This window comes from Tachysurus fulvidraco, chromosome 1, assembly GCF_022655615.1.
Source record: "Tachysurus fulvidraco isolate hzauxx_2018 chromosome 1, HZAU_PFXX_2.0, whole genome shotgun sequence".
NCBI classification, from domain to species: Eukaryota; Metazoa; Chordata; class Actinopteri; order Siluriformes; family Bagridae; genus Tachysurus; species Tachysurus fulvidraco.
This window is the reverse complement of record NC_062518.1, coordinates 35805684-35831839: the sequence shown is the minus strand read 5'-3', so window position 1 is coordinate 35831839 and position 26156 is coordinate 35805684. Positions and strand designations below refer to the sequence as shown.

The window sequence follows — 26156 nt, the reverse complement described above, 5'->3', positions numbered from 1 at the left end:
GTGGAAATACTTTTTTTTTTTACAAGGCTTCAGACGCTTTGCCTAAACTATGCGATAATTGTGTACTAGAGTATTATTGTGTATCTTGGCTCTGTATTCAAGACCGCAATTAACTAAATTGGCCCTTATTAGTGTGGTGAGAAAAAAACAGATTACACACAGACTGCATTGAAATAATATACAACCAGTATGTTAATTCTGCCTCTAAATATCATATTGCATAGCATATGAAGCTTAGAATGACACAAAAAGACCACTAGCACTGATGTATAATGTTTTCATATGCTTGAGGATATGCAGACAAATAATGAAAGCATGGATCCAAAAAGCATGTTCCATGTACATAGTAATATTTCTCTGGAATCACTTCTAGTATTTCCTGCATTAAGTCTTGAATATTTGATTAAGTGTAGTTTATTGACTACACTTCGATATTCCATTAAAAATAACTACAGACTTTTAGATCATTCAGAAAGCTCAGGTCAGTTGAATGTCAGACTCTCCATGATCAGTAAACACCCTCTAGCATAGTGCTTTTTGAGGATAGGTTCATGCTGGCCATGTGTTTTCAATGCAAATGAAACAATAGTGCATTTCACACAAACCAAATAGCCTAAAGCAGTGTATGATGTTCTTTTCGATATCAGATCATTAGTAAGAGCCTGTTTGTCATGCACAAAGGTGAGTACAGTAAGTGATTCCAGAGCTCAAGAAGTATACAGCTTTTAGTCCTGGGTCTGGGTCATGAACTCTTAACATGGCTAAACCGTTTAAGCTCTCTAATGCTGCTAGCAACAGACAGGCTGTTATAACACCACATCAATCTGTACAGAGATCTAGCATTTTAACATCATGTTCCTTCTAAAAGTTTATTCCACTCATCAGCTTAATTTTGGCACACAGTAAAGTTAGCAGGTTATATGAATAGCTTGTACATTCTCACTATGAATTGTTCAAAGCAGCCAAAAATGATGAAAAATAGAATTTTATCTAAAGTATTATATTATAAATACATTCTAACAAACCTTTCAGCAAGGATTGTGTTGGGTAAGGAGCAAATATTTCAACAAAAATTGTCAAGTACAGAAATATTTTATGAACCTGAGTTAAACAGTTCAATCTAAAAACAAACATTTACAGTACCCAAATGCTGATAGCTCCAATATGACCTGAACAAATATCTCTCAAACATTTTGGGTAATATTTTGGATGGGATTCCTTTGTGGTATGTTTGACTAACCAAAACCAAAAAAGGCAATTTGAGAATAGACAACTTGAGTCTGTCCCGAAACACTTAAAACACTATATTTAGACATTGCTTGATTTGTATTGCTTTGATAAGGAAACATTGATGTCTGAAAAACATCAAAATGCAAGTAGGTTTCATGTTCTCTGCTATATCTGGCACGTGTTGATCCCAGCTGGTCAGGATTAATGAAGATGGAGATAGAAATCCCTAAACACAAACAAACCCTAAACACACACAACACATCTGATGATTGTGTCTACTTGATGTTTCACCTCAGATCTGTTTTAAAAAAAAAAAATCACACTAATTTGGACATGATGGGTCTCTTACATCAGAACTGTAGCATCCTGAGGTTAACCACCATAAACTCTGATTCTCACATGCTGCTCAGATCCTCTCAGCTTCACCCAAGCTTCAGACCTGACACAAGAGCTCTATTGAGATCTCTTGCTGAATTCAGCAGCATCTCCCTCATTCACTCGTCCTGTTTGATATTCACTATAGCCGTTAAACCACCACCGGATCTACAAAGACCTTGTTGAGAAGTGACAGAGAGTACACACATAATTTTTGAGGGATGTGGTTAAAATACCTAATCAGAGACAGAATTCAAATGGATTGGAAGTCAAATATCTGGATTCTTTTTTTTTTTTTGGAGATGAATGCAGCTGGTTTGAAGGCTTCGTGGAAGAAGCAGAAGCTTTACCATTTTGTTTTGGTAGGAAAAAGTTTCAGTTGCAAACCAACAATGAATCATATTAAAAAAAAACATGCTTTAGAAAAAAACATGATACAGTTACTACTGTAACTATAAGAAATGTGTCAAGAAAATAACAACCATACAGCAGTTAAATAACAAAGCGTAATAAAATGATTGGTCTACGATACAAACGTTAAATATGTAGAAAGTAACACAAGGGCTATGGTAAATATTGTTACCATTAATTACTGTAATAAAATCATAATGGCATCAATAGTTAGCCTAAGTATTAAAGTAAAACAAAACAAATAGTAAATATTCAATTCAAATAGTAAATAGTAAATTCAATTACTATTCAATTCAAATAGTAAATAGTAAATATTCAATTATTATTAGTGCTAAACACTAATTAATAAAACAGCAGGGTAAGAAAGTTAATGTTTCATTTATACTCAAATTAAATGAAACATTATACATTCTTTATAAACAATCTCTCTTCTCCTTTCTCTTTCTCACACACTGATAAATCAGATACATGTGTATATAACTCATATAACACTAAAGAGGTATTTCCAGCACACACATAGAAAAGAATGCATAAATCTAAATGTTCAAATGAAGCGACTCACATGGGTAAACACACAGCACACACACATAGTACACACAGTAGTAATAAATACCTTTACCCAGATAAACACTCTTTAAACACACAACCTGACAACACAGACACAACCATCAATCCATACAGTCATGACACAAACTTATATTTACTCCATTTCACTCTACCTGTAGTTTATGAGCCAGATAATGTGTGTTAGTGGAGCAGAAATTCTTCAGTCGCTGCTCAATGCACAATCAGGTATTACCAGTCCGAATGGTGCACAAGACCAAAATCCACAGAGGAGACAGAAACAATGAGAACGAGATAGATAGAGAGAAAGAATGTGTGCATGAAAGACAGTGGTCTGCTCTCTCCATCTGCTGCCTGCTCAAGTAAATTGGTGTGGGCCACAAGGGCAGTGCAAGCTCAAAGTAAACACTGAGAGCGAACTGGAGGGAAAGAGGAGGAGAGATGTGGAGTAGAAGGGAGGAGATGAGAGGCGATGAGGGGTTGGAGGAAAGAGAGATGAGCGGAGGGGAAGTGCAGCTTGAATAAGAATGTCTCAGGAGATCTGCTTTGTTTGTGCTCTAAATGTAGTCCAACAACAAACATGAGAGATACAATGTTTTATCCACACGGCTGAACTGACCTAAAAGTTTGGCAAGCTTGCTGTTGGCAACTGTGACATCACATGAGACATCACATTTAGTGCTAAAAATTCCTTTGGTGCATCCATCAAAACAACAATACTCTACAGTATATAGTCAAAAGTTCATGGACACCAGACCATAACACTTATGTGCTTATTGAACATCACATTCCAGATTTAGTCTCATTTGTTGTTATAATATCCTCCACTCTTTCCAATAGATGTTGGAGTGTGGCTGTGGGGATTTGCTCATCTGATGTCTTCGTGGATCTTGCATTGTAAACTGTAGCATTGCAATGCTGATGATGGCCCACTTAGTTCCAGTGAAGAGAAACTGTGATTCTACAGCAGACAACAACATTTTATCCAATTGCAACTTTGTGGAAGAACCACATGTGGGTGTGATGGTCGAGTGTCCACATAATTTTGGTCACATAGTGCAGTTACCACAGTATGGAAGACCTGTAGTTCTTTCTGGAACATAACAGATGTTTGAAGGGAAATCTAAAACTAAACCCTAGACAAATTTTGTGCAAAACGGTTAATAAACAGGCTCTAGATAAATGCACACTGCACATACTCAGACTTCTTGCACAGAAACAACAGGCACACAGCGTTTTGTGTGAATAGGAATGAAGGAGACAGAGGTCTGAGACATACAGTATTTTGCCCATTATGCAATGCATTACTGCTACCTCTATGGATTTAGCAAAATATTGAGAAAAGGAAAGTCTGATTATTTATTTCACCCCAATTCAGCAGCCAATGCGTGGATGCTTGATTTAGAGAGAACTTTTAAGTAGGATAATATGCAGGTTCATAAACTTTACTGATGAAACATAATTCTTTTTAATCCATCCATCCATCCATCCATCCATCCATCCATCCATCCATCCATCTACCCATCCATCCATCCATCCATCCATATCAAACAGAATACAGTATATGAGATGTTTAAAATATTATTCATGAGTCATTTTCATCAGAGAGTCTAGCCAACTAGAACTGATTTTCATCTCCTCTTCATAACTGTGTGTAATCCTCACTGCTAATGCCAGCTAGATGGCTAACATAAGCATAAAAGCTAAACCTACTCTACATTTGATTTGCGTATGTTTGAGTCTTTATATTAACACCAGGATACATCCATCTGTACTTGTCTGTCTCTCAGTACTCCTTATTCTAAAAGTAACACCTGCAATATGAAACAAATCTGCATGTCCACTGCATTGTAGTTGTTGATGTAATCTTACAAAACACCGACCTTGTTCATTTATAACACAAAGTTTCCAGAGTGCAAAAGGAAATGATAGCAACTTCAATTAATACTGGGATAGAAAATAAGCCATAGTGAGCGAAAAACAATTGCTGCATAAAAATTCAAGCGCAGGCTTCCTGTAGATATGAGGATGGAAGCATGCTGTCAACACGCACACCCTAGACATGCACAATAACACAACAAACAAAAGCACATTACGTACTCCTTCCTCAGTCTTTTCTCAGTCTTAATGACAACAAGAGCTGGTTCTTTCACAGAGCAGAATCTCTCAGGGGTTTAATCACAATAGAGTTCTTCTGTGAGTGTGTGTGTGTGTGTGTGTGTGTGTGTGTGTGTGTGTGTGTGTGTGTGTGTGTGTGTGTGTGTGTGTGTGTGTGTGTGTGTGTGTGTGTGTGTGTGTGTGTGCGTGTGTGCGTGTGTGTGTGTTTTAGCTTGGTGGACCCAAATGTCCCCACAACCACAGTCAAAGAGGTCAAAAAGGTATTTTTTTTCCTATTAAGTTAAGGTAAGATTACTATAAAAAAAAAACCCTCAGAGAACCGCTTTTTAAAAAAATGATAGATACTGAGTAAACATCAGTGCTACTGTTATGGGAATCCTAATACAACAGTGCTACAGAAAACACACAGACACAAGCCAGGAAACACTAACTTTACAGGAAGCTGTCCAACAAAATGTATGACTTAGATGAGCTAAGTGAGAATATTATCAGAATGTTAAATAATGTATTGTACAAGATAGGCTGAAAGATTACAGAAATATGTTTCCTGCAACGGTTACCCCACACAGCTACACAGTGACTTGACTTAAGAATTGCATTATTAAAACGTATATATGAAGGTATGAAAATACTGCAAGAAGAAATGCTTAGGAATTTTACCTGAGGTCTCAGAAGCTCCAAAAAAACTTGACAGATTTTACGTTCATGTAATGAAATGTTTGTAATAGGACAAAATCTAGGGTCAAAATGATCTAACTGTTAGCTGGAGCGTGTTGTGTGGAAAGCAAGATTTAAAATGTGATGTGTGTAGCACTTGCACAACCAAGATTTCTAAAGGCTTTCTTATCTTCGTCAGACACCTGGACTTCGGACTCAAATATGGCCCTATCATTCTGTCAGAAAATCCTTTATTGCTGGATCAAATTGATATCTCATTCAGAAAGAGAATGTGGACCTGGTACAATGATTACCTCTGTGAAATCCTTGTTACGGCCTTCATAGGCTTTGCTGCAATTCCCAAAAGGGTTTTAAAGCAAAAGAACTCCAGGAAGAACCCTATAACAAGTGGATCCATGTGATCACAGAAAACAAAGGTGATCACAGCCCCAGTGGATGAATACAGTATGTTTTCTGTGAATGTGTGAAACAAAGGAAGATATGCTACTTGGGTGTTTGACCCTTGACCCTACCTCTTATCCTGTTTTGACCAAAATAGACTAGCATCAGGTGAATAGGTTACTTTTACACACTAAATCTTGTCTAAATATTCCAAAATAATGGAATGTAACCCAAATATTCAGACACATTAAAATGTTCTTTTTAATTCATGTTTTTAAACCCACAACCAGAGTTCAGGTTGATAAATGTCTAACTTTACAATCGAACAGTTCGTGTGAAACTGTTCATGCTCAATCCATTAAGGGATATAAACAACAATATGCAACAGCTGGTGTCTATTAGAGACTTGTGTCTAACAGATAGACCTCTGTGTCTAGAATATGGGTTGCCACTGCCTTTGATCTGACCACATCACTCTAAAGCTAAAGAAATGGGAGCAAGAAGCGTCTCACATGGACTTGAGCCAAACCTGGAGTGTCATAACTTTCAGACAACAATAAGACTTATGGTATGTTCCAGAGACTAAAAGGATCTTCATGTCTAGGGATTTCTCGCCATACATCATTAAGTCATGAGGAGCTTACGATGGGTTGGAGTAAGTAAGACACAAGGCCTGGATTATATTAGAGGAAATAAATCGATATGTCATCTCCAACTGTGACTTCATACTGCAGTTCCATCAAACTACAAATCTTGTCCAAACTTCCTTCTGACTTATAAACACAATATTATTGTGTTTTGCAATAAATGCTGAAATGAAAGAGTAAGAGGAAACTTTCACCAATGCCATGCCTATAGCTCCAGACAAAAGACTGTACTGCCCTCTTTGGGGTATTATGAAAAGTATGAAGCACAGACTGCTTTACAAAACACATTTCTCATAATAATAATTCAACCAGACATGCGGATTGCTCTTGTTCATATGAAAACTTGTGAAGAATCTATGTTCCTTCACTTGTTAAAGGAATCTTCAGCAAGTCCACATTGCAACAGGTCACATTCCTTCCTTTTATGTCCACACATTTCTATTAGTTTTGATTTAGTTATGGAATAATTCATAGTAAGTACAGAAAAACTTCCTTTAACGAATAAAATGAGAGTTAAAAGGTTTAATGGATATACGATTCAAGGGACATGTGTAAGAAGATACCATTCAACACCACAATTAAGCTGAACCAGTTAAGTAACCCTACAATACACAACACAAACCAGTGACTCGAGCGCATTAATAAAACCCTCTAATCATAAACACACACAACGTCCAAATAAACATCGGCTGCTGCGTAAGTAGCACAGCGTCTAAACATGCTTATGTGAAAAGGAAGTGTTGACCAATAACATTTGGATGATTCAATGATTGTGTGCCATGTGAGTGCTAGTGAATTTATATTTACAATTATATATCTAAAACAAGCACTTAAACACAACAGACATCCTTCCTTGGGAATCACAATTTATGTGAATCTAGGACAGGATGTAAAAAATGTCAAATTATAAAATTTTAGCCTTACAACACTCACTCAATCCTGAACTCAAACTTGGCCATTTTCACTTAATATTTGTAATTTGGAATGTCATCATGTTTTAGCATGGATGCGAATATTATTAATATTTTGCATGTTTGCTAATTCTATGCTGAAAAATCAACCATGGTCATTATTTAACAGCAAAACCTAACCAACATCAGCAAAGAATTCTTGCAAATCCTACAGAGCTGTTTTATCAGTAGTGAAATGCAGGTTTTCCTGGATTAAAAATAATGATGAAAAAAAAAACACTTATAAGAGCTAAATACACTGCAATTATATAATCACCAACTTCTAAATATTTGTCTGCAAATGATCTGTTTTGTGCACCAAACTTCTGTTTTTCTCACTTGAAACACAATGTAAACACAGAACATCTATATATAGACAAATGTTCAGTCAGTCTCAATTGAAAGGAATGCTAATTTATTTATTTATTTTTTTTCAAAAATGAACATCTGTTCTGCAAATCAAAACACAGATTGCTTTAACACATCCTTTTGCCAATAAGTTGTACCGCATGTAGGGAAATTGGCAAACAGCAGGCACTGTGAAATAAACAAAGCAACTGTTAGATAACTAAAGAAACAGCAAAAAAATATTTATAGCATTAGGCAAATGCCCTTATGCAGAAAGACATATAAAACTGCGTTGAAGCCTCCATCAATGAATACGTCAATACTGGTTCACTAGGACACAGACTAAGGATACCATCAGTCTAAATAATCTGTTGGGAGGAAACATATGTCTTTTTTAAATATACATATATAAACAAACAGGAAAACATAAGTATTTCAGGAAGGGGTAGGGCTTCACCTGGCTATTGAAGACTCAGTGACTCAGCTCTTTGGACATTTAGGGGAAATACATTATACCAACTACTGTAGGTGTCAAAGCAGAGGAGAGTCTTGATAAATACCTACTGTACATTGTACCATGAGAAATGGTGGGACCAGTCGAGCAGTGCAAATAAATCAAGGGAGCAAGTTGCAGTGCGACGAGTGATAAGGGCTTTAAGGTAAGAGGGAGCAGGTCCATTTTTGGATTTGTAGGCAAGCATCAGTGTTTTGAATGTGCTACCGGAAGCTAGTGAAGGGAGCGCAGTAACAGGGTGGTGTGTGGAAACTTTTTTTAGGCCAGTTTTAAACACGTAGTAGTCCAGTCTTGATATGACAAGAGAATGAAGACATACATGAGCAGCTTGTGTTGATAAAAATGGCACAATCTTTCTGATGATTGTAAAGAATAAACTGAAATGAGTGTGAAATTACCAATATTCAAGAAAAGGACGGTTGATTGTCTATAGATTGTAAGCAGTGACCGAAATCAAGATCAGAGACAATTGAGCATAAATGAAACTCTAGCTCATGGACATAGCTTGGAATATATAACACGGCCTTAATTTAATGCTAGATGTCTACTGATTGCTTCTAATTTATATCGAGACCTGACTGTTTCTGCCTAATATATTCCCCCTTTGTCAAGTGCCAGTGTAACAAGATAATCAGTTAATCACCTTTCACTGGTTTTTATGTTTTATATATATCTATATATATATATATATAAACTCATATCAATTTATTCTAAACACAGTTTATATGTCTGTCTTTGCTATAAAGTCCGTTATGAACTTTACAATTTGCTATCTCAGATCATGTCTACACAGGCAAATGTCTACACAGGGGAAAGTCTACACAGGTGAATATCTAAGCAGTCGATTATCTACACAGGTGAATATATATGCAGATGAATATCAACACAGCTGAATATCTGCAATGCTGAATATTTGTTCAGGTAAATATTTACACATTTGAATATCTATACAGCTCAATATCTATATAGGTACATTTTTTATGCAGTTAAATATCTAAACAGCTGAATATCTGCACAGCTGAATATCTACACAGCTGAATATCTACACAGGTAAATATGTACACAGGTGAATATCTACAAACATGAATATCTAAGCAGCTGGATAGATGCAAAGGTAAATATTTACGCAGTTGAACATGAATACCTGTATGGGAGAACATCTGCATTTACGGCATTTGACACGTGCCTTTATCCAGAGTGACTTACAAATGTCTGCAGTGGTTAATATCTGCACAGCTGAATATCTACACAGGTTAATATCTGATCAGGTAAATATCTACAGAGGTGAATATCTACACTGCAGTATATCTACATAGCCAAATATCTACTCATGTAAATATTTACACAGCTAAATATCTGCACAGGTGAATATCTACACAGCTAAATATCTACACAGTTGAATATCTGCACAGGTGAATATTTATGCAGCTGAATATCTACAAACGTGAATATCTACACAGCTGAATATATGCAAAGGTAAATATTTACACGGTTGAACATGAATACCTGTATGGGAGAACATCTGCATTTACGGCATTTGACACGTGCCTTTATCCAGAGCGACGTACAAATGTTTGCACAGGTAAATATTTGCACACAAGTTCTTTCTTCTCTAAACCCCACCCCATAAAGCCATACCTTGTTTGTTATCATTTTTATTTTCTTTCATTATATCATCAGTCTGTTCCTTCAAACTTCCCTAGAGGTTATGGAAAGGAAATACTATTTACCAAAAACTTGCAGAGGGATGCGATGATTCTCTAAACAGGACATTCCCCACCCTTGTTTGTGGAATTTTTTTTGCTTCTTTTTTTTTTTTTGGCTTGCCATTCATACGTGACCTCTCACAGGTCTCATGACAACATCGCAAATAAATTCTTGTCTTGTTTTGATTTACTGTTTCTTCCTTTTGCTGTGATTTAGCGCTATCCCCCAAACATCAGCTTTCTACTCTAGACAGTTCAATTTAAAAGACTTGCTGGGTGTTGACGTTGCTTGCTCCCTGCACCCTTGGTAAAATTGCTTCACATCTAAACTCTTGCAAAAACTTCACCCTCTGAGATTCCAATATTCAGTGAAAATGAATCCGTTCACTCAATATTTTCATCATTTGGAAAAGTTTGAAATCTTACAGAACAGCAAAGAACATTGAGTTTTGTACTAATATTATTATACGCATGTGATCCAAACAACTGCAAATCCTCCATTAAGACACATTGCAGTGTCAGGCAAACTACGTTAATGAGTTAATGGAAAACATTCCTCCAATCTTAAGCTTCCTTTTAATAATTCCCCAAATCATGGAAGAAATCTAGGCTGATTCTCTGACTGAAGTTAGACTGCAACTGCCTGAGGTCTGATAATTCAAATTCTTTAATGTGGATTTTAATATAAGAGCAGGACCTGAGAAAAACACACAAATCCTTTCTTACTACACACTTGCATTAGTTCTAATTAAAATCATAGTTAAAGCTGTGAGCTCAAAAACTTTAATGTGCTCAAATAAAACTCAAGCTTGACTCAGGTCTTGATCTAGTGAAGGGCAAAGAGAGACAATTAGCATCATAAATCTGATGGTATTTTAATATGAATTTATATTGAATAAAGTTTTACAGTTGAGAGCTGTCAGACTTGTCCTTGTGGGATTTCCACTGCAGAGCATTGCCTTGACGAAGCTTCTTATGAAGCTGAATTGCTTAATTCATAATCTAATTTGGTCAGGAAGTATTTTCTATACCAGCAGCTCTAACAGTATGTTTATTGTTAGGTTTATATTGTATAAAAGATGAGGCACATAATCTGAGCCTGATAACAAACAGATTAAAAAACGTTCTTTTATTTAAAAAAAATTTTTTTAAAAAATGAGTAATCACTACGGTGAAGCTTTCTGACCATAAATGTTTATTTAATATTTTTGGAAGGAGTCTCTTTTTATGAAGAATTTTGGAAGAATGCCTTTTTATGACAGGTCCACATGCCTTTTTAAAAATGGTCCACAGGATTAACTGTAACTAAACATGGATTAAAAGTGTAAGATAAAATTGTCTCTTTTTCAAATAATTATAAACTTAATCACTGGAAAAGTGATGAGGTATAAGAATAATAAAACACGTTGAAGCAGCATACAGTTATTATGGAAAAAATCTACTTCCTTGATGGTAATTACCACACACCACAGCATGGCTGAATACTTTCCCATAAAAGTATAATATATATAAGTGTATACATATAAATATGTTTTTATATAGATGTGTGTGTGTGTGTGTGTGTGTGTGTGTGTGTGTGTGTGTGTGTGTGTGTGTGTGTGTGTGTGTGTGTGTGTGTGTGTGTGTGTGTGTATGTACGTATCAGTCATTTGATACAAATGAAACAAAGCATAGTCCATTTCCTTTATGTTGTCCATTATGTTGGCATATAATTAAGGGATAAGAGCAACACCTTGTACCTGTTCTTAGCTTTTAACCAGCATATCAGGGAAAGTTTGGAAGCTCCCACAAATAAGGACTCAGAGAGAGAGAGAGAGAGAGAGAGAGAGAGAGAGAGAGAGAGAGAGAGAGAGAGAGAGAGAGAGAGAGAGAAATGCCTTTACAGTTTTTCAGCAGAAATCCTTTGTGAAAACCTGGAATATATGCCGAATTTTATTTATTTAGTGTGTGAACAGATTTATGTTCCACACATGTCTGATTTTCACCAGTTCAGTTTTCCAGATGTAATCCTGTCCTGGCTGTGCAATTCCAGTTCCATAAAGCACTCAGTGAAAAGAGTAAGAGTACAGCATATTTCCACCTACCTATCTATGTTGTGCATTAATCATACAATAAATTCAATACACTGTATATAATGCTGATTTAAACAGAGTTTCGTGTGTTGTGTAATCACAAAGTAGGCACTGCACTTTAAACCTGAATCTCTCCTTAAAATATTTGTATCTATTTAGATTTTGTTTCTTACATAAACTGTTTGTACTCATTTGAAAGTTCAGAGGAAACTCCATGATCTTGAATTCTTGTGGAAGCAACTGCATGATGAGCAAAATGAGCACAAATAATACAAACTTTACACCTGCAAATGCAAAATGCAGTTTTTGGTGTTAAAAACTGCCACAAATGAAGCTAATAGCAGAGAATAAGAGAACAGTCTCACTTTCCTGTGTCATGTGGTACTAATTATTTTGTGTTTCATCTGAAATGTTGAGCAATACTGTCCTGAACCAGATGTTTGAACAGCTTCCATTTCTTACAATCACAGTGAGAAGTAAATTCCTGGTAAACTGCTTATTCTTATTGTTTTATCTTTATCTTTAGAGTCTGAGGGGAATCTTAGGAGTCTGTTTTTGTACCATTATCGTGGACTATAGGTGACTGTATAAATGATATACTGAATATAGTGGGACTGGAGCAGACTAGGCAGACATGCCAGACCACTGCACTGCATGTATATGTTTTACAGATATTTTACGTGTCTGTTCTTGTTCTTTTCTCATAAATTTTCATCAAACAAGATTTAACAATCTAATAACTCTGCAAAACACAGAACTGTGACTCAAATTAATCCCATCACCAATACTGCACTTTTAAAAACACAGAAACTGCTTGTTTTATAGCATAATCTTGAGCTACTCAGCTACAGACAACAGGTTGATTTATCTCTGGTCTATTAACTGCATCCACTGTTCATACTGACCTTAAAGCCTAGAGTTCATTATGAACATGACTCAGGGACTACATGATGAGTCAAGTATCACTGTTATAAACTTGCCTTTGCAGTCATTGAACACGTCACAAGTGCTCATATAATAATAAATTACTTTATTAAACCAGCAAATCTTTTTTTTGTGTGTTCCTTCTTATGTCAGAAATCGGTATCTCATTTAAGTTTCTGAACAGGAATGTGTAATTAATGAAATTAATCAAATCAGAGTAAAGTAGGTATAATTCTGCATGGTCCTGTTAAATCTAAGACTTACCCAGACAGGACTGATAAAGACATGATAAAAAGATTGATAATGTCTATCTGTTATGAGAATGAAATGGCATTAATCCACTGTGAAGTGCATCATAACTCACCACATAATAAAACTGCAGTTCCTGACGCACAGGCTCCTCAGGTTGCATCACTGTAGATGAGGCTCCATGAGATCACAAAAAATAAAACCATACCACCTCAGCAGCTCATTTCCATTAAGTATTTAAACCATAATTATTTAAAAGAAAAAAAAAAATCAAATTTCCTTTCTTCTGTGCCGACCACCTGGAAGGGTCATATTCAGATATCCTGTGTGATAAAGGACCCCATGACCAAAGCCATGACTGACTTAGGGACAATCGAAGACTAGGAGTCCATCAGAACATCCTCTGTGTGGTTGTGTATCTGTAAAGTGATAACAGGCTTTCCTCTTCAGGGCGTACTGTGCATGTGTGTGTGTGTGTGTGTGTGTGTGTGTGTGTGTGTGTGTGTGTGTGTGTGTGTGTGTGTGTGTGTGTGTCTGTTCCACTTTGATAAAATATGGGCCTCTAACGTGCAGCAATGCACTGTGCTTGTCAGAAACAGGAAATGCTCGACTGATGGCACAGGGCTTAAGCACATGGACCAACCAGGGATTCTCTCTTCAATCCCTCCCCTTTCCAAAGCATAACACAGACTGCTCTAAGGTTACAAAGGAAGCTGAAAACACAGATTTGAGTGCTGGTAACTTCTAAATGCTGTTTCTGATTTGGGTTTTTTTTTTGCCGATTGTTTGCAGTATTGCACAGGAGCTGTGATCGTTTTTTGGGAAATTACTCATCAACAAAATGTGTTGCTCTGTGCTCTACAGTGGGAGGCAGGATGACAAAAACAACACATGGCATGCAATAGAGAATCATGCATATCTAATAGAATCTCACAATTATAAAATGCAGTGATGTTTGATAAACATTTGATATATCAAAATAAACAAATGTAGCATGACTGCATGCTGTTTTATCAATATGGGACTTAATGAACAGACTAGCTGCTTTAATCCCTAAACCTCTTACATATTCACTTATTTAATAACTACTATAAATAAAGAGGTGTGTAGTAATGACAGTGATGATGTCTGGGGTTTTGAAGTGTTAATCATTCTTACTGACACTTTTCTGAATGTGGACATACATCTGGGCTTAATTCAGTAGAGCAGAGATTCTTCACATTGTTTGTGGCCATGGTGATGTTCTAATGCAGATTCAGCCCACATGTATGCAATCCTATCCTCCATAGACCCAAATTTACACACACACACACAGAGAGAGAGAGAGAGAGAGAGAGAGAGAGAGAGAGAGAGAGAGAGAGAGAGAGAGAGAGAGAGAGAGAGAGAGAGAGAGAGAGAGCCTTGTGAACACCTTTCACACATAATTACATTATAATTAGTGCTAGGCTTATATATATAGGTATATTTTTTCTTTGATGCATTTGGTTCACAAGATATCCACAAGGGGGCAATGCAATCCTAACTTTTCTGTTCAGGAGCAATTACATAAACTGTGGGATAAACAATTTTCCACTCCTTAGTGTTTCAAAAGAAGAAAAGTCAGTGTACCGAATACACTTTTAATCTTCTACTCATGTCCAACTCTGTAAAATAGAGCATGAAAAACAAATCCAATTTTTAAATGAACCTAAACCGAATACAACATTTCATAATATTATTCTACAATAATTAGTAAATAAACTGCTTCATACTCTCTTGACCTCTAGATCCCATAACCCAAAAATAAAGACTCACAAACATTTAAGCAAGAAAAATAATTTATTTATGTAACTTTTTTTAGCACATAGCCAAGACATAGCTGCTTGAGCTCACAGCTACATATCCTTACTGCTGGAGAGGGAGGCTCATAATATTCAGAATTTTTATAGACGTCTTTCCAATGATAAAATAACAAAAATATAATTCCCAGTACTTTCTTTCTTTCCCACCCAAGTGTTTTTGTCCCATGGACAAGGGGCATTTAAAGCTTTTTTAAGAGAGTCAGCAAACTCTAAGCTGATCTTATATAGCCTTAATAATCCTCTGTTATAGTTATCTCTGTGATAAAATTTGACAAAGTTTTAATTATAATTATATGTATATATACAAAATTTGACATTGGCTTAAAGTTATCTGTGGTACTGAACTTTTTAGACATAAAGGAAGGGGCGGACATTTGATTAAAACTGATTATCGGATATGTTTTAAGATAGAACACAAGAGCATGAATGTCACTTTAAACACTATGAACAATTGATGCTGATCCTACGCACAATGCTTTTGGGAAACTAGACCTTGGACACACTGAATAGTTCCTGATGTTTAGTAGAGTAATGATGTTTACTGTGGTTTTTAGATTCATCTCTACTCTGTGTACAAACATGAGCTCCTGTGGTGGGTGTCATTGGGCAAATGGGAAAGAGGCTAAGATGGAGGGAGTAAGGAGGATGAATACAGAAGCAAGAATGTTTTCACTGTAGGTTGTCACATTAAGAAATCTACTATTCTGTAGGGAGGTGTAGGTCACTGGTCTGTGTGGCAGAATGTACAGATTAAATTGTCTACAAAAACTCTCAGTAACATAAATCATGGCTTCTAACAGCCTGTTTTCCCCCCAAATACTTCACTCTTTGCATTTCTAGGTATTTTGACTTTCTTGCTCCCTCTCCACCTTCCTCTGGGAATTTTGATAATATTACTGACTAAAAAGGGATGCAGCACAGAGTACACAAGAGTAATGATGACCGTTCGAGTAGTATTCATAAAAAGACTAAAAGAAACTCTGGATATTTCTATAGAAGTGCATTACCAAGGCATTTAAAAACACAGGCTTGACGCCAGAGTACAAGGCAAACAAACACATGTTGTCTTTTTTTTTCATTCACTAAATACTGAAAACAAGCGTCACTCACTATTTTAATGTAATACTTTATATCTGTTATATTTAGATGCTATCAGAATACCTGAAGGAGTCAGAACAGATTTTTTGCCAGGTGTGCTTTCCCTCCTGGACTGCAGGGGGTGCTCTGGCTCAATAGCACCAGGTTTCTTGATTCTGATTGTGAGTCAGAGAAGCACAGTCACATGTGGGAGAAAATATTTTAAAGGAATGAGAAGGAACAAGTAGTCTTTGTGGGAAAATACTTACCAAATGATCTCACCAAATGATTCTCTATTTTTGTCTCCAAACAACGCATTATAATATAGAAATAAATTTCCTATTCTGCAGTGACATGGGCGGTGATTAAAAAAACAAACAAACTAAAACAAACAGAAAACTAAAGTATACTGTTGAGCTTTGTTCCCTCTTCCTGACATTCATAGGCATTCACTGCTAATTTGCCACAGAACTGGCACAGAAGCAGCACATCCAGCCTTGATGCATAGTATGAAATGATCATTATAATGAGTGACAAATACAATGTGGACATATATAAAATGTTCAGAAACACATTGTAGCTGCAGCTTTAAATTTAGGTATGTGGTGATTATAGCAGTCTGCAGGACCACATCTTACACAAGTCTGGCCAAAAGGATAGGGAGGTGACAATAAGAAGTTCTTCTTTACCATTCATGATCCTTGGCAAATCCCTTCTGTGGTTCCTTGAGTGTTAAACAGTGCAGATTCTGAATTCGGTAGCCAGAACAAGAAACCCCTGACAGGTTCTCCATACTAGACAGCCAGGATTAAATACCCCATTAGGAGGATTTGAAACCGTCTGTCTATAGCCATTGATCATATCTCTTTTTTATGTTTTGTTTTGTTTCTAGCTCTGATTTCCTTTCATTTGGTACTGTTCACATAATCTGCTCTGCGGTGGTTTTGGTTTTTCACTATAACACTACAACCCACTGAGTACCACAGCTGGCAGTGAGGGAAGATCTATAATTTAGATTCAGATTAAGAATATTGCATGGAGGTTGTCCATTTTGTGACTTTAGTCCGTTTGTTGTAAACATGCCGAAAATAGGCAGTTTAAAGGAAAGGCATAAAAATTCTAAATGTACACTTAAATATTGTATATTTAGTTTTATTCTGGGTTAAATAAAAAGGCGGCTAAATAAGGCCTTATGGCCTTATATATATATATATATATATATATATATATATATATATATATATATATATATATATATATATATATATATATATATAAACAAAAAAAACAACAATTAGTTTATCTGTAAACTACTTTTGTAATAAAAAGTGCTTTTTAAGGGAGCTTGATTTACATTTTCTATATGGAATGTTTCTCTTTGTGTATAGGATAATCAGGCTTGTCACACATTTGTTTTGGCCTGCATATACTTGCAATAATTCTGCAATTAAAGTTGGGCAACATACAAAGGTTGGTGATCCTTTGTACCAATTGTAAATTTCCACAGAGGAGTTAATATAACACATTCTCAGTGGTAAAATGCAATGCTGACCCAACTATTTTAGAACCTCATGTCAACACTGGGTTCCTTTTCTTTGATATGGACAGCACTCCACAGCAACATGACAAAAAGGTAATACCCATGGTATAAAACAACCTCACTTCAGACTGTGCATGGTGCATGATCCTGGGAATTAAAACCATATAGATGTGCAGTGGAGCACTAACTGAAAATCAGCCATTACATGTGGTTCTCTGCATGTGGAATCACTGGTCTGGTAGAACCATTTTAGATGGGTCAGTTCCAGCAGCATCCAGATCTGATTGAGAAAACTCAGTGACACGCCGAGCCAAAGGGTTTGTGCTCTTCAGCAGTTCCATGGCAGAGACCCGTGTTCCACTGCTTGTTTTGCTGCCTTTCTTCTGTAGAAGAGCCATGAAGTTCTCATTCCGCGAGGTTGATCTTGGAGTGCTGCCCAGTGTCAGTGTTCGAATGTCACTGCTGCTGCTTTTCACAGGTGACACAAGGCTCTGGCGACTACCAAATGCTGGCTCCTTACGGCCAAGGACTTTCCGCTTAGATCTGCATAAGAAAAATCCATTGTTATAATGTGATTATATAAAGAAACATGTAAAGAACTGTTTGTTGAAGCATTGCAGTTTTGCAGTTGGTCAATGAAGTTAATTAAATATAATTAACCAGTCTATGAAAGACCTGTGTATGATGGTGAAAAGGTCTTCTGTCCTATTAGTCGTAGGTGTGTGCACAGGCACATCATCATCTGTTTCTTCAGTGATGTGCAGTTCTTGCTTATCTGTGACAGAGCTGTTTTCCTCCAGTGAAGCTTCTGTAAACACATTTTTAATAGATTTAAATTTACTTGGGTAACCTAGTGGATGCATATTAAAACACATGAGTTTGATCAATTTAAAAGCTGTATAGCGTTATATAATATGCATTATATTTTTTACATTTTTATTAATAGGTATTAATACCTGGATCACAATATATGGTTTAAAAAGATGACATACCTGTCATTATTTCTGCAGTGAATGCCTTTATGTCCACATCATGAATAGATACAATTTCCTTAGGAGTTCCATCTGGTGTATCATTTTCTTCATTTCCAAGGTCCTCAAGTTTACCTTGATTTTCATGCTGTGCATCACTCTCACAAGTTCCTGGAACCTCTTTGTTAGCAGATATTTCTTGGTCATCTTTGTTATAAGAAGCCTCATCGGCTTCAGACGGAGGTGGGCCTAGAGGTGACTGAGAACCACTTTCATATAGAAGGCTTTGCTTTTCTGTAGTAGCACTGCTCGGTGTCTGGACAGTAGGAGAAGGCAAGAGAAGAACATTTGGCTTTTTGGGTACTGGTGGTGGTACCTTGGATTTCTTCTTGTCCAATTCAGCTATGCAGGAAATTGGACTTTGACTACAAAAGGTCTTGCTTATATCGTCTTTCTCTGGACTGCTAGGAAAGGAAAGATCCTCTTCAATTGGTAACCCATGTTCTAGGTCAAACTCAGGTAGGGGGAGTTGATGTCTTGGCACATGCTCTTGAGGTGTAACTGATGATTGAGATGGCCTCTTAGGTTTAGGCTTCCTGACGACCATATAGATGTTGGCTAGAGGCATTGGTCGGTCTATTGGGGAGGTTGGCGGAGATTCCTGAGCGTGGGGTGATGATGAGGGAGACTTCAGCATCAAGTTCATTGGTCGTTTGGGGAGTGGTGGCTTTACCGCAACTGGTGGCTTGGGTGGCTTCGAGCTACATGGGGTGGTAGGTGGGCTAATATCACGTCCTTGTTCCTCCTCTATGATGTCAGATGAGCCATCAGGACTGTCTTCAAGTTCTGAGCGGCTTACTGAACGAAGTCTGATGTTTCTCAGATCTGTTGTGGTAACCATGGGCTGTGCAGACTGACTCGTTTTTCCTGGTTTGCTGGTGGTAGATGTGTCTGAGTGCCTCCGGCTAGCTTTAGTTTTCGGCTTAACAGAAGACAAGTCTACTTGGGAATTTACAGGTAACTCAAAAGAGAGACGAGCCTGAGATTTGTCTTTTGGTGAAGGAAGTGAGGACTTCCTCTCTGGGATCTTTGGGCGCATCTTGCACCCTGTTGTTGGTGTGAGTCCAGTGACTGCAGAGTTTGTAATAGTTGGGGTTGGTGTCTCAGACTGACTAGAGTATCCACTTGAAGGGGACATGAGACATGGAGGCTTGAATGGAGAGATCTTAGTCTCTGCTTCAATGGAAAGTGGGGAAGGGGAAGTAGCACGAGAGTTTGCTGGTGAATTCAGGGATTCTGAGCTTCCACGGACTTTTATGCATTCAATTACTGTTGTACCTGTAGCAGTGCTTGAGCCTGATAATGAACGATAAGGGTCATTATTGGACTTCCACTCACTAAGCTGCCAATGAGGAGGGAAGGCTAGGTCTGATTCTTTTTCAGGGGGCTGAGATGTATCAGAGGCTGTCTCCAAACTGCTGTGTGCTTCCTCATCTGATTTAGATGCCATAAGAAACTCAGGCCGGAATGAATCCTGGAAATTATGATCTCGTGGTATGAAAAGGCTCTTAGGCCTACCTTCTCTGATAAATCCTTCAGTATGGTGTGGGGCCATCCCACCAATGGCTGACAAGTTCTTTACTAGGGACACACTGCGTACTGGTGGTGGTGGCTTCTTTTTGGGCTTCTTTAGTGAGATGCTACGTGAACGTGACCTCAGTCTACCCACTGGGAAGTAGTCAGAGCCTGTTGCTACAGACACATTGTCAGTGCTGGTGTTGTCTTCAGAGCTGTTGCTAGGGTACAGCATAGCATAGCTCTCACCTTCTCTGACTACAGGCACTGTCTCTCCTGGACAGCATGTATTGTCTGCTGAGCAGAGAGATCCAGAATCTGTTGGTGTTGAAAGGGAGCGTTCACGGAATTTGAAAGCATTGGCTCGCGATGATCTCTTCTCTCGCTCACATTTGTTGAGGCCATTACCGGCAGCTGGACTGGATGCTGCACCCTCAGTCTCGTTTCTTTTTCCTTTAATTGCATTTTCATGTGTGACTATATTTGTTCTATGGCCTGAGATGAAAGTGAAGGAGCTAGAGTGTGATACAGAACTCACAGACATGGCAGAGCTGGTTTGGGAAGGGCACATGAGGCCACCCCCACCAGACTCTAATGTTCCAGGTTTGGACAAAGGCTGCTTGGCAACAGGGTTTGGGGTCAGGGCATAGTTGTAGGAGTCAGTCCAGGAGGGAGAGAACGTGGAACCCTTTGGGCCATTCCAGGAAGAGCTGGGGCACATAAGAGTGGCATGGTCCATCATTCCTGATGGAGCTTTAGGGGACGGGGGTACACTATGCTCTCTGTCACTTTGAGTTTTCCGTAAGGGTATGTGCTGCTCGCCTGTATTCTCTGTGGTGGGTTCCAGAGATCTTGGCTGGGAAGAGTCAGGAGAACAGGCACCTTGTATCAGATCAACAGCAAGAATCTTGCCATCACCTAGTGGAAAGATAAAAACAGACTGAACTTAGAAATCAAGAGCACAAACATATTTATCATAATTCTAGAAGCATGCAATTTTTTTAAACTGAATAATATGTGAAAGCCTAAACATTCTTCCACTGAGGCCAAAAAAAGTATACATATTAGCAAGAAAGTAGCACTCATTGTGGCCCATTGTCCTGACATTCCTCTTGCTCTCAATCCCTATCAGAACTTTCTAACTTCCTACTGGTCACCTTGGCAGTGTAGCGTGACATCAGGGCCTGCGATCACACTCCTTGGGCGGCGGATGGTCTTTGGGTTAACCGCCTTTTCAGTTCTAAAAGGGGCCTGGAGTTCGCTGGCGTGCTTATCAAAGCTCTGGCCTGAGGCAAGACACGAGATACCACTTCTCAATCTGAGTGACAGACCTTGGTCAAAATGTGTGTGTAAAATATATATATACTGTATGATCGAATAGTTTGTTTCTGAGACACATTATGCCTTTAAATATAAATGAGTACTTGACCCAACAGATTAGTGTTTAATCCTTTTTATAGATTTTAGACAAATACTATGCTGAATCTAAAAACGAAAGGTTTTTGTTTATTTTACAAAACTGATATATTCTAGACATGTACCTTCTAAAAAATATCTAATGTTATGCAACAGATTTTATTGGTTAGGTCACAACATTAAGTATTATATCCAGCAAGCAGAATGGTCAGCGTGAGATGAAGAATTACTTGTGACTCGGTGGTGCCTAGTCGATATTTAGAAAATGGAATAAGACACTAGACATGTAGACTGTTCACAGTGAATGGTTCTGATATTCATGGACTGGTAAAACAAATCAAAACAACAATGTACAACTACTTTTTAAACCTGCACCTTCCCTACTCAAAAAGATCTTTTTCAACTCCTGTACATTCCAAAACATTAAATTCTCTGATAACTTTTACTACTGCAGAGTTACCAGTAGTGCATTATAACTATATTGCAAAAAAGCTTAATGCGACAAGATTTCTTTGCTTCCCATGATTCATGCTGTAGGAATATAATATTGCTATGTATATATTGTTGAATATTACCGGTGATTGAACTTGCATTTACTCATCAACTCTATCTCAACTGTGACAGATTCAACTGCACAGTTAAAGGATAAGTTTTTTTTCTCAAGAACACAACAGTAGCAGCTTAGTGGTGCTGGCACTTGAACCCACCAGCTTCCAGTTAATAGCCCAAGCCTTAACCACTGAGCCACCATAGCTACATTGCACAAATCCACTCTGTCTTCTCTCTCACAACATGTCCAATGAAGCTGCATACTCTCCTAAGAAGTGTGTTTGCACCATTCATGAAAATAAAAAAAGGAGGGGGGCCTCCCCCACTTTCTCTTTTACACTCAAACACCCTCTCTGTCACTGTCTCCATCCCTTTCTTCCACTCTGAGCAGCTTTCCATTCCCCACCAAGCTAAGAGGGAAGAGCTGGGCGTTGCCATGGCAACAGCTACCTGTTCATTTTCTTAGGCGGATGGGGATTGGTATGGCACCTCTTTGCGAATTAGACCCCAGGCTGCCTGAACAAGGCATTAGCAGAGTTTACAGACCTAGCCTACTCTACTCAAAGTCCAGAGAATTGAAATTGACAGCTCAAAAAGGGGACAAAAAGAGAAGAGGAATAGAGGGGAAGAGGAGTGAAAGAGAGACAGAGTAGAATTGAGGGATAGGAAAACCCAGAGACCGGAGAGCTAGTGTTATACTGAATGAAAAGCCAGTATTTGACTAAAACAGGGTGACAGCTTGAGAGACGTGGGAGGTACTCATGGATAAAAAATGTCACAGCACCCATGAGTGGAAATGAGGGGATGATTTGGTATGTGGTACAATTTATATCACTCAGGCTGGGCAATTTAAGGTTGAACATGCAAATACAAGTAGGAAATGTGGCAAGGAAACAATATGAGGAAAATGATGTCATGTAGGAAATCCTAAAATGCCTGACCCAGGCTGAACCTCAGTTACGACATCAGTGTAACTACAAAAGCAAGCTAAGAGCCTGGAAATACTTTAAAATGTTCAATGTTTTTATGTCTCCTTTCATTTAGGTAAGGAGCAAAGGCCAACTGATAATCAGATTATATTAAGGGAAAGGCAAATAGCTATTACCTATTGCTAATAAACAAAAGCAAACTGTGACTCAGATAAATCAGAATGTCTTCATGTTAAAATAAATTGGATTGCAGGATATGTTAAGTGTTTGTTACCTGTGACATTGATAGGGACGAGGTGTGCTGAGGAGTGTCGACTCAGGTGCCAGCGAGGTTTTTCGGCAACTGGGGGCCCTACTGAAGAATTCCAGCCCAGGAGAGAGCGGTCTAAGCCACAAGCACCCGGGTCCTGGGCCCGGATCCCTAATGATGTTGTCTCATCCTCACACACCTGTTTATTTGCAGGCTAGGAAGAAAGACACAAAGATGCATTCGCTGAATTTGATTACTCATGAAGGAAGTAACAGGTCATTACTTACAAGCACCTTCGTGAAATTAAGTGTGTGTGACTTTTTAAACACCCTCCCTAAGGGGGGGGGGGGGGGGCCTCTGTTTAGGAGACATTACAGGAAACCTTTTTGATTTATTCTTTGTAACCTTTTAGCTGATCATCAAGGGGTGTAAACACATGTACCAAGGAACTCTTAATAAGACGTTAAAAGGCTTTCTTAATATGACTTTTTCTTATTAATGATTACACTTGATTGTTCAAGCGCAATAGGAAAGTCATAGACAAAAGGGGTATCACATAATCATGCCTGAATTTGGAGAAACCTCTCACTCAACATCCAGGTTTGGAATAATAGAGAAATGAGACATGGATAAAAAAAAAACTAGCCATGTTTACTGTTAACTTTCCCACAAATTATACAAACAGATAATTACCAGGAAGACAAATTCTGTTTTCTTGTTGATTGATGAAGGCGAGCGGCTGAGCGTAGTGGAGGTGTCCTCTGAGCTCTGAGAGGAAGGGTGCCGGAATGTCTGCCCAGTTACCCTGTTATCATACAGCTGCTCCTCAAAGTCTGCACACAAACAGACTAGCATTAGCCTTAGCACATGCACACTCTTCCTTTATGAAGAAGCAGTTAGGCTTCTGTATATTTTTCTCCCTTTTAATCCCATCCTGAGGTGCTTACAAAAAAATACAAAATAAAATAAAAAAAGAAAATTGTATCTCTTTGATTATTTCAATCCCCCAAAACAGTCACTACCCCCAGCCACAGCATACACTTAAATCTAACTTCCCCTTCCTCCCACTCTTTTTCTCCTAAACCACGGTAACCCCCCCCTCTCTCTCTGTGTGTGTGTGTGTGTGTGTGTGTGTGTGTGTGTGTGTGTGTGTGTGTGTGTGTGTGTGTGTGTGTGTGTGTGTGTGTGTTAGGGCAGTGAACTTGATCCCTTAAAGCAGAAAAAGGATGCCACAATCTCAGAGTTAGGTTGCCTAGCAATGATGGGTACTTTGGGACAATGGAATACCTTTTGAGTCAACAAAAGCCCCCGGACACACACACACACACACACACACACACACACACACACACACACACACACACACACACACACACACACAGCTAGGGCTGCAAACATGCATGTACTACACCACTACAAAGACAAAAAGTATCTTCTAAACACATTTCTCATAGTGTGCTGCATACAGCTGGCCATGTTCCAAAGCTAAAAACATTTAGAAAAAGAATTAACAGAGCTATTCATTTCTATAACAAGATTAGTCTTCCTGGAGGGTGAAGCTTTTATCTCAGGATCTCAGTTCACAGTTCTGGAGCTGTAGGCTCAGCCACTTTCAGGACTTGATCAGCTTGTTGCTGCATGCATTCAATCAGGGGATAAGGAATACCAGAGGTGCAGAGGAAAGCTGATATGACTTACACATGGTTTTTAAAGAATAAAGAATACAAGATACTTGTACAGCTAAGATCCCTCCAAAACACTATTACAGCAGGAGTTGTATTAATAGGTGTCCATGTGCATGAGACCTAAGATTTCACAACTGCATAAACAGCTGTCTAACAAGACCAAGTCTGCATCAGCCACCGCTTTACATTCCATCTCAAATGGACACCAAACACCCTAATCACTCTGAACTTTTTTCACGGTAGTTAAGACAAATAATAAAACTGACACAAACTGGTTCTCATAGAAAACCTACTGATACATGCTCACAATCTAGACAGCATTTTTTCTATATTGAAGAAACACATGGGCCGAACAGCAGCAACTCACCAATTCATCCAGGCCACATTGTGAAAGAGAGGATTTAGCTTTGAAGACCTTGCAAGCCACTTCAAAAGGAGATGGGAAAGAGAATCTAACAGAGAAGACACTGAACTGTGTGTCTTCATCTGTGCACCTGTGTGTCTTTCCATGTGTGTATGTAAAGATAATGTGGACACACCCACCCCTCCAAGGCTGACCTGACTTCGGCCACTCAGCCGCTGAACGCTGCTAGGACACAAATGTCTCTGTTCCTCTCAGCCAATCAGACGACTAGTGCAGAAATGCAGACAGCCACTCATGCATGCTGAAAGCCACAGCAGCCACGAATAACCTCAAAGCAACTCGAATAACAAGATGCACCCCGGAAAGCAGCCATTTATTAAATATGGGTCAGTCCTTTTCTTGTGGATCCACAGAAGGCATGGGAGCAGAAGAGAGAAACAATGCCTCTTTTCTTGTCTATGGCCATTTCGTTGGGCCTGTTTTGTTTTGTTTTGATTTTTTTCCATTCTCTATTCAGGATCAAACATTCACAGTTGATCAGTGTTATGCAAGAAAATGAAGTGCCTTGGATGGAAAGTAAAAAATGTTCCTAATGATGAAATGAAATGAAACAAAATAATCTATGTAATCATTTTCTCATAATGCCAGTCACTAACAGGAACTGATTCAGTTTCTTAATTTATATCATCATACTTCACTGATGATATCTGAAAATGTTTATTATTTACTGAAAGCAGTGGACAAAAAATTGCTGTTAAAATCTTTTCTAGACAATAAAAACCATATTTTAAA

The 26156-nt window shown here is 38.1% G+C and overlaps 2 protein-coding genes across 8 annotated transcripts in view; both read right to left on the bottom strand.

Moving 5' to 3' along the window:
• Positions 1-13625, bottom strand: part of arhgap36 (Rho GTPase activating protein 36) — a 33993-nt gene extending 20368 nt beyond the window's left edge. The window contains exon 1 of one of the 3 annotated variants that reach the window (XM_027165004.2): positions 13283-13625. In XM_027165004.2, the coding sequence (XP_027020805.1) occupies positions 13283-13330 (48 nt within the window). In that variant the 5' untranslated portion in view covers positions 13331-13625. Of the gene's footprint in view, positions 1-2735; positions 2996-5358; positions 5508-13282 lie in introns of those variants that run through there. The other 2 variants (XM_027165006.2, XM_027165005.2) reach the window with 2 other exon arrangements.
• A 1341-nt stretch (positions 13626-14966) lies between these two features.
• The window catches only part of nhsl2 (NHS-like 2), a 68104-nt gene continuing 56914 nt past the window's right edge, over positions 14967-26156 (bottom strand). For 4 of the 5 annotated variants that reach the window (XM_027164990.2, XM_027164992.2, XM_027164993.2 and 1 more), the window contains exons 3-8: positions 24009-24148; positions 23340-23529; positions 21329-21457; positions 18618-21089; positions 18301-18433; positions 14967-18168 (exon numbers count right to left, since the gene is read on the bottom strand). In XM_027164990.2, the coding sequence (XP_027020791.1) occupies positions 17853-18168; positions 18301-18433; positions 18618-21089; positions 21329-21457; positions 23340-23529; positions 24009-24148 (3380 nt within the window). In that variant the 3' untranslated portion in view covers positions 14967-17852. The remainder of the gene's footprint in view (positions 18169-18300; positions 18434-18617; positions 21090-21328; positions 21458-23339; positions 23530-24008; positions 24149-26156) is intronic. The other variant, XM_027164991.2, reaches the window with a different exon arrangement.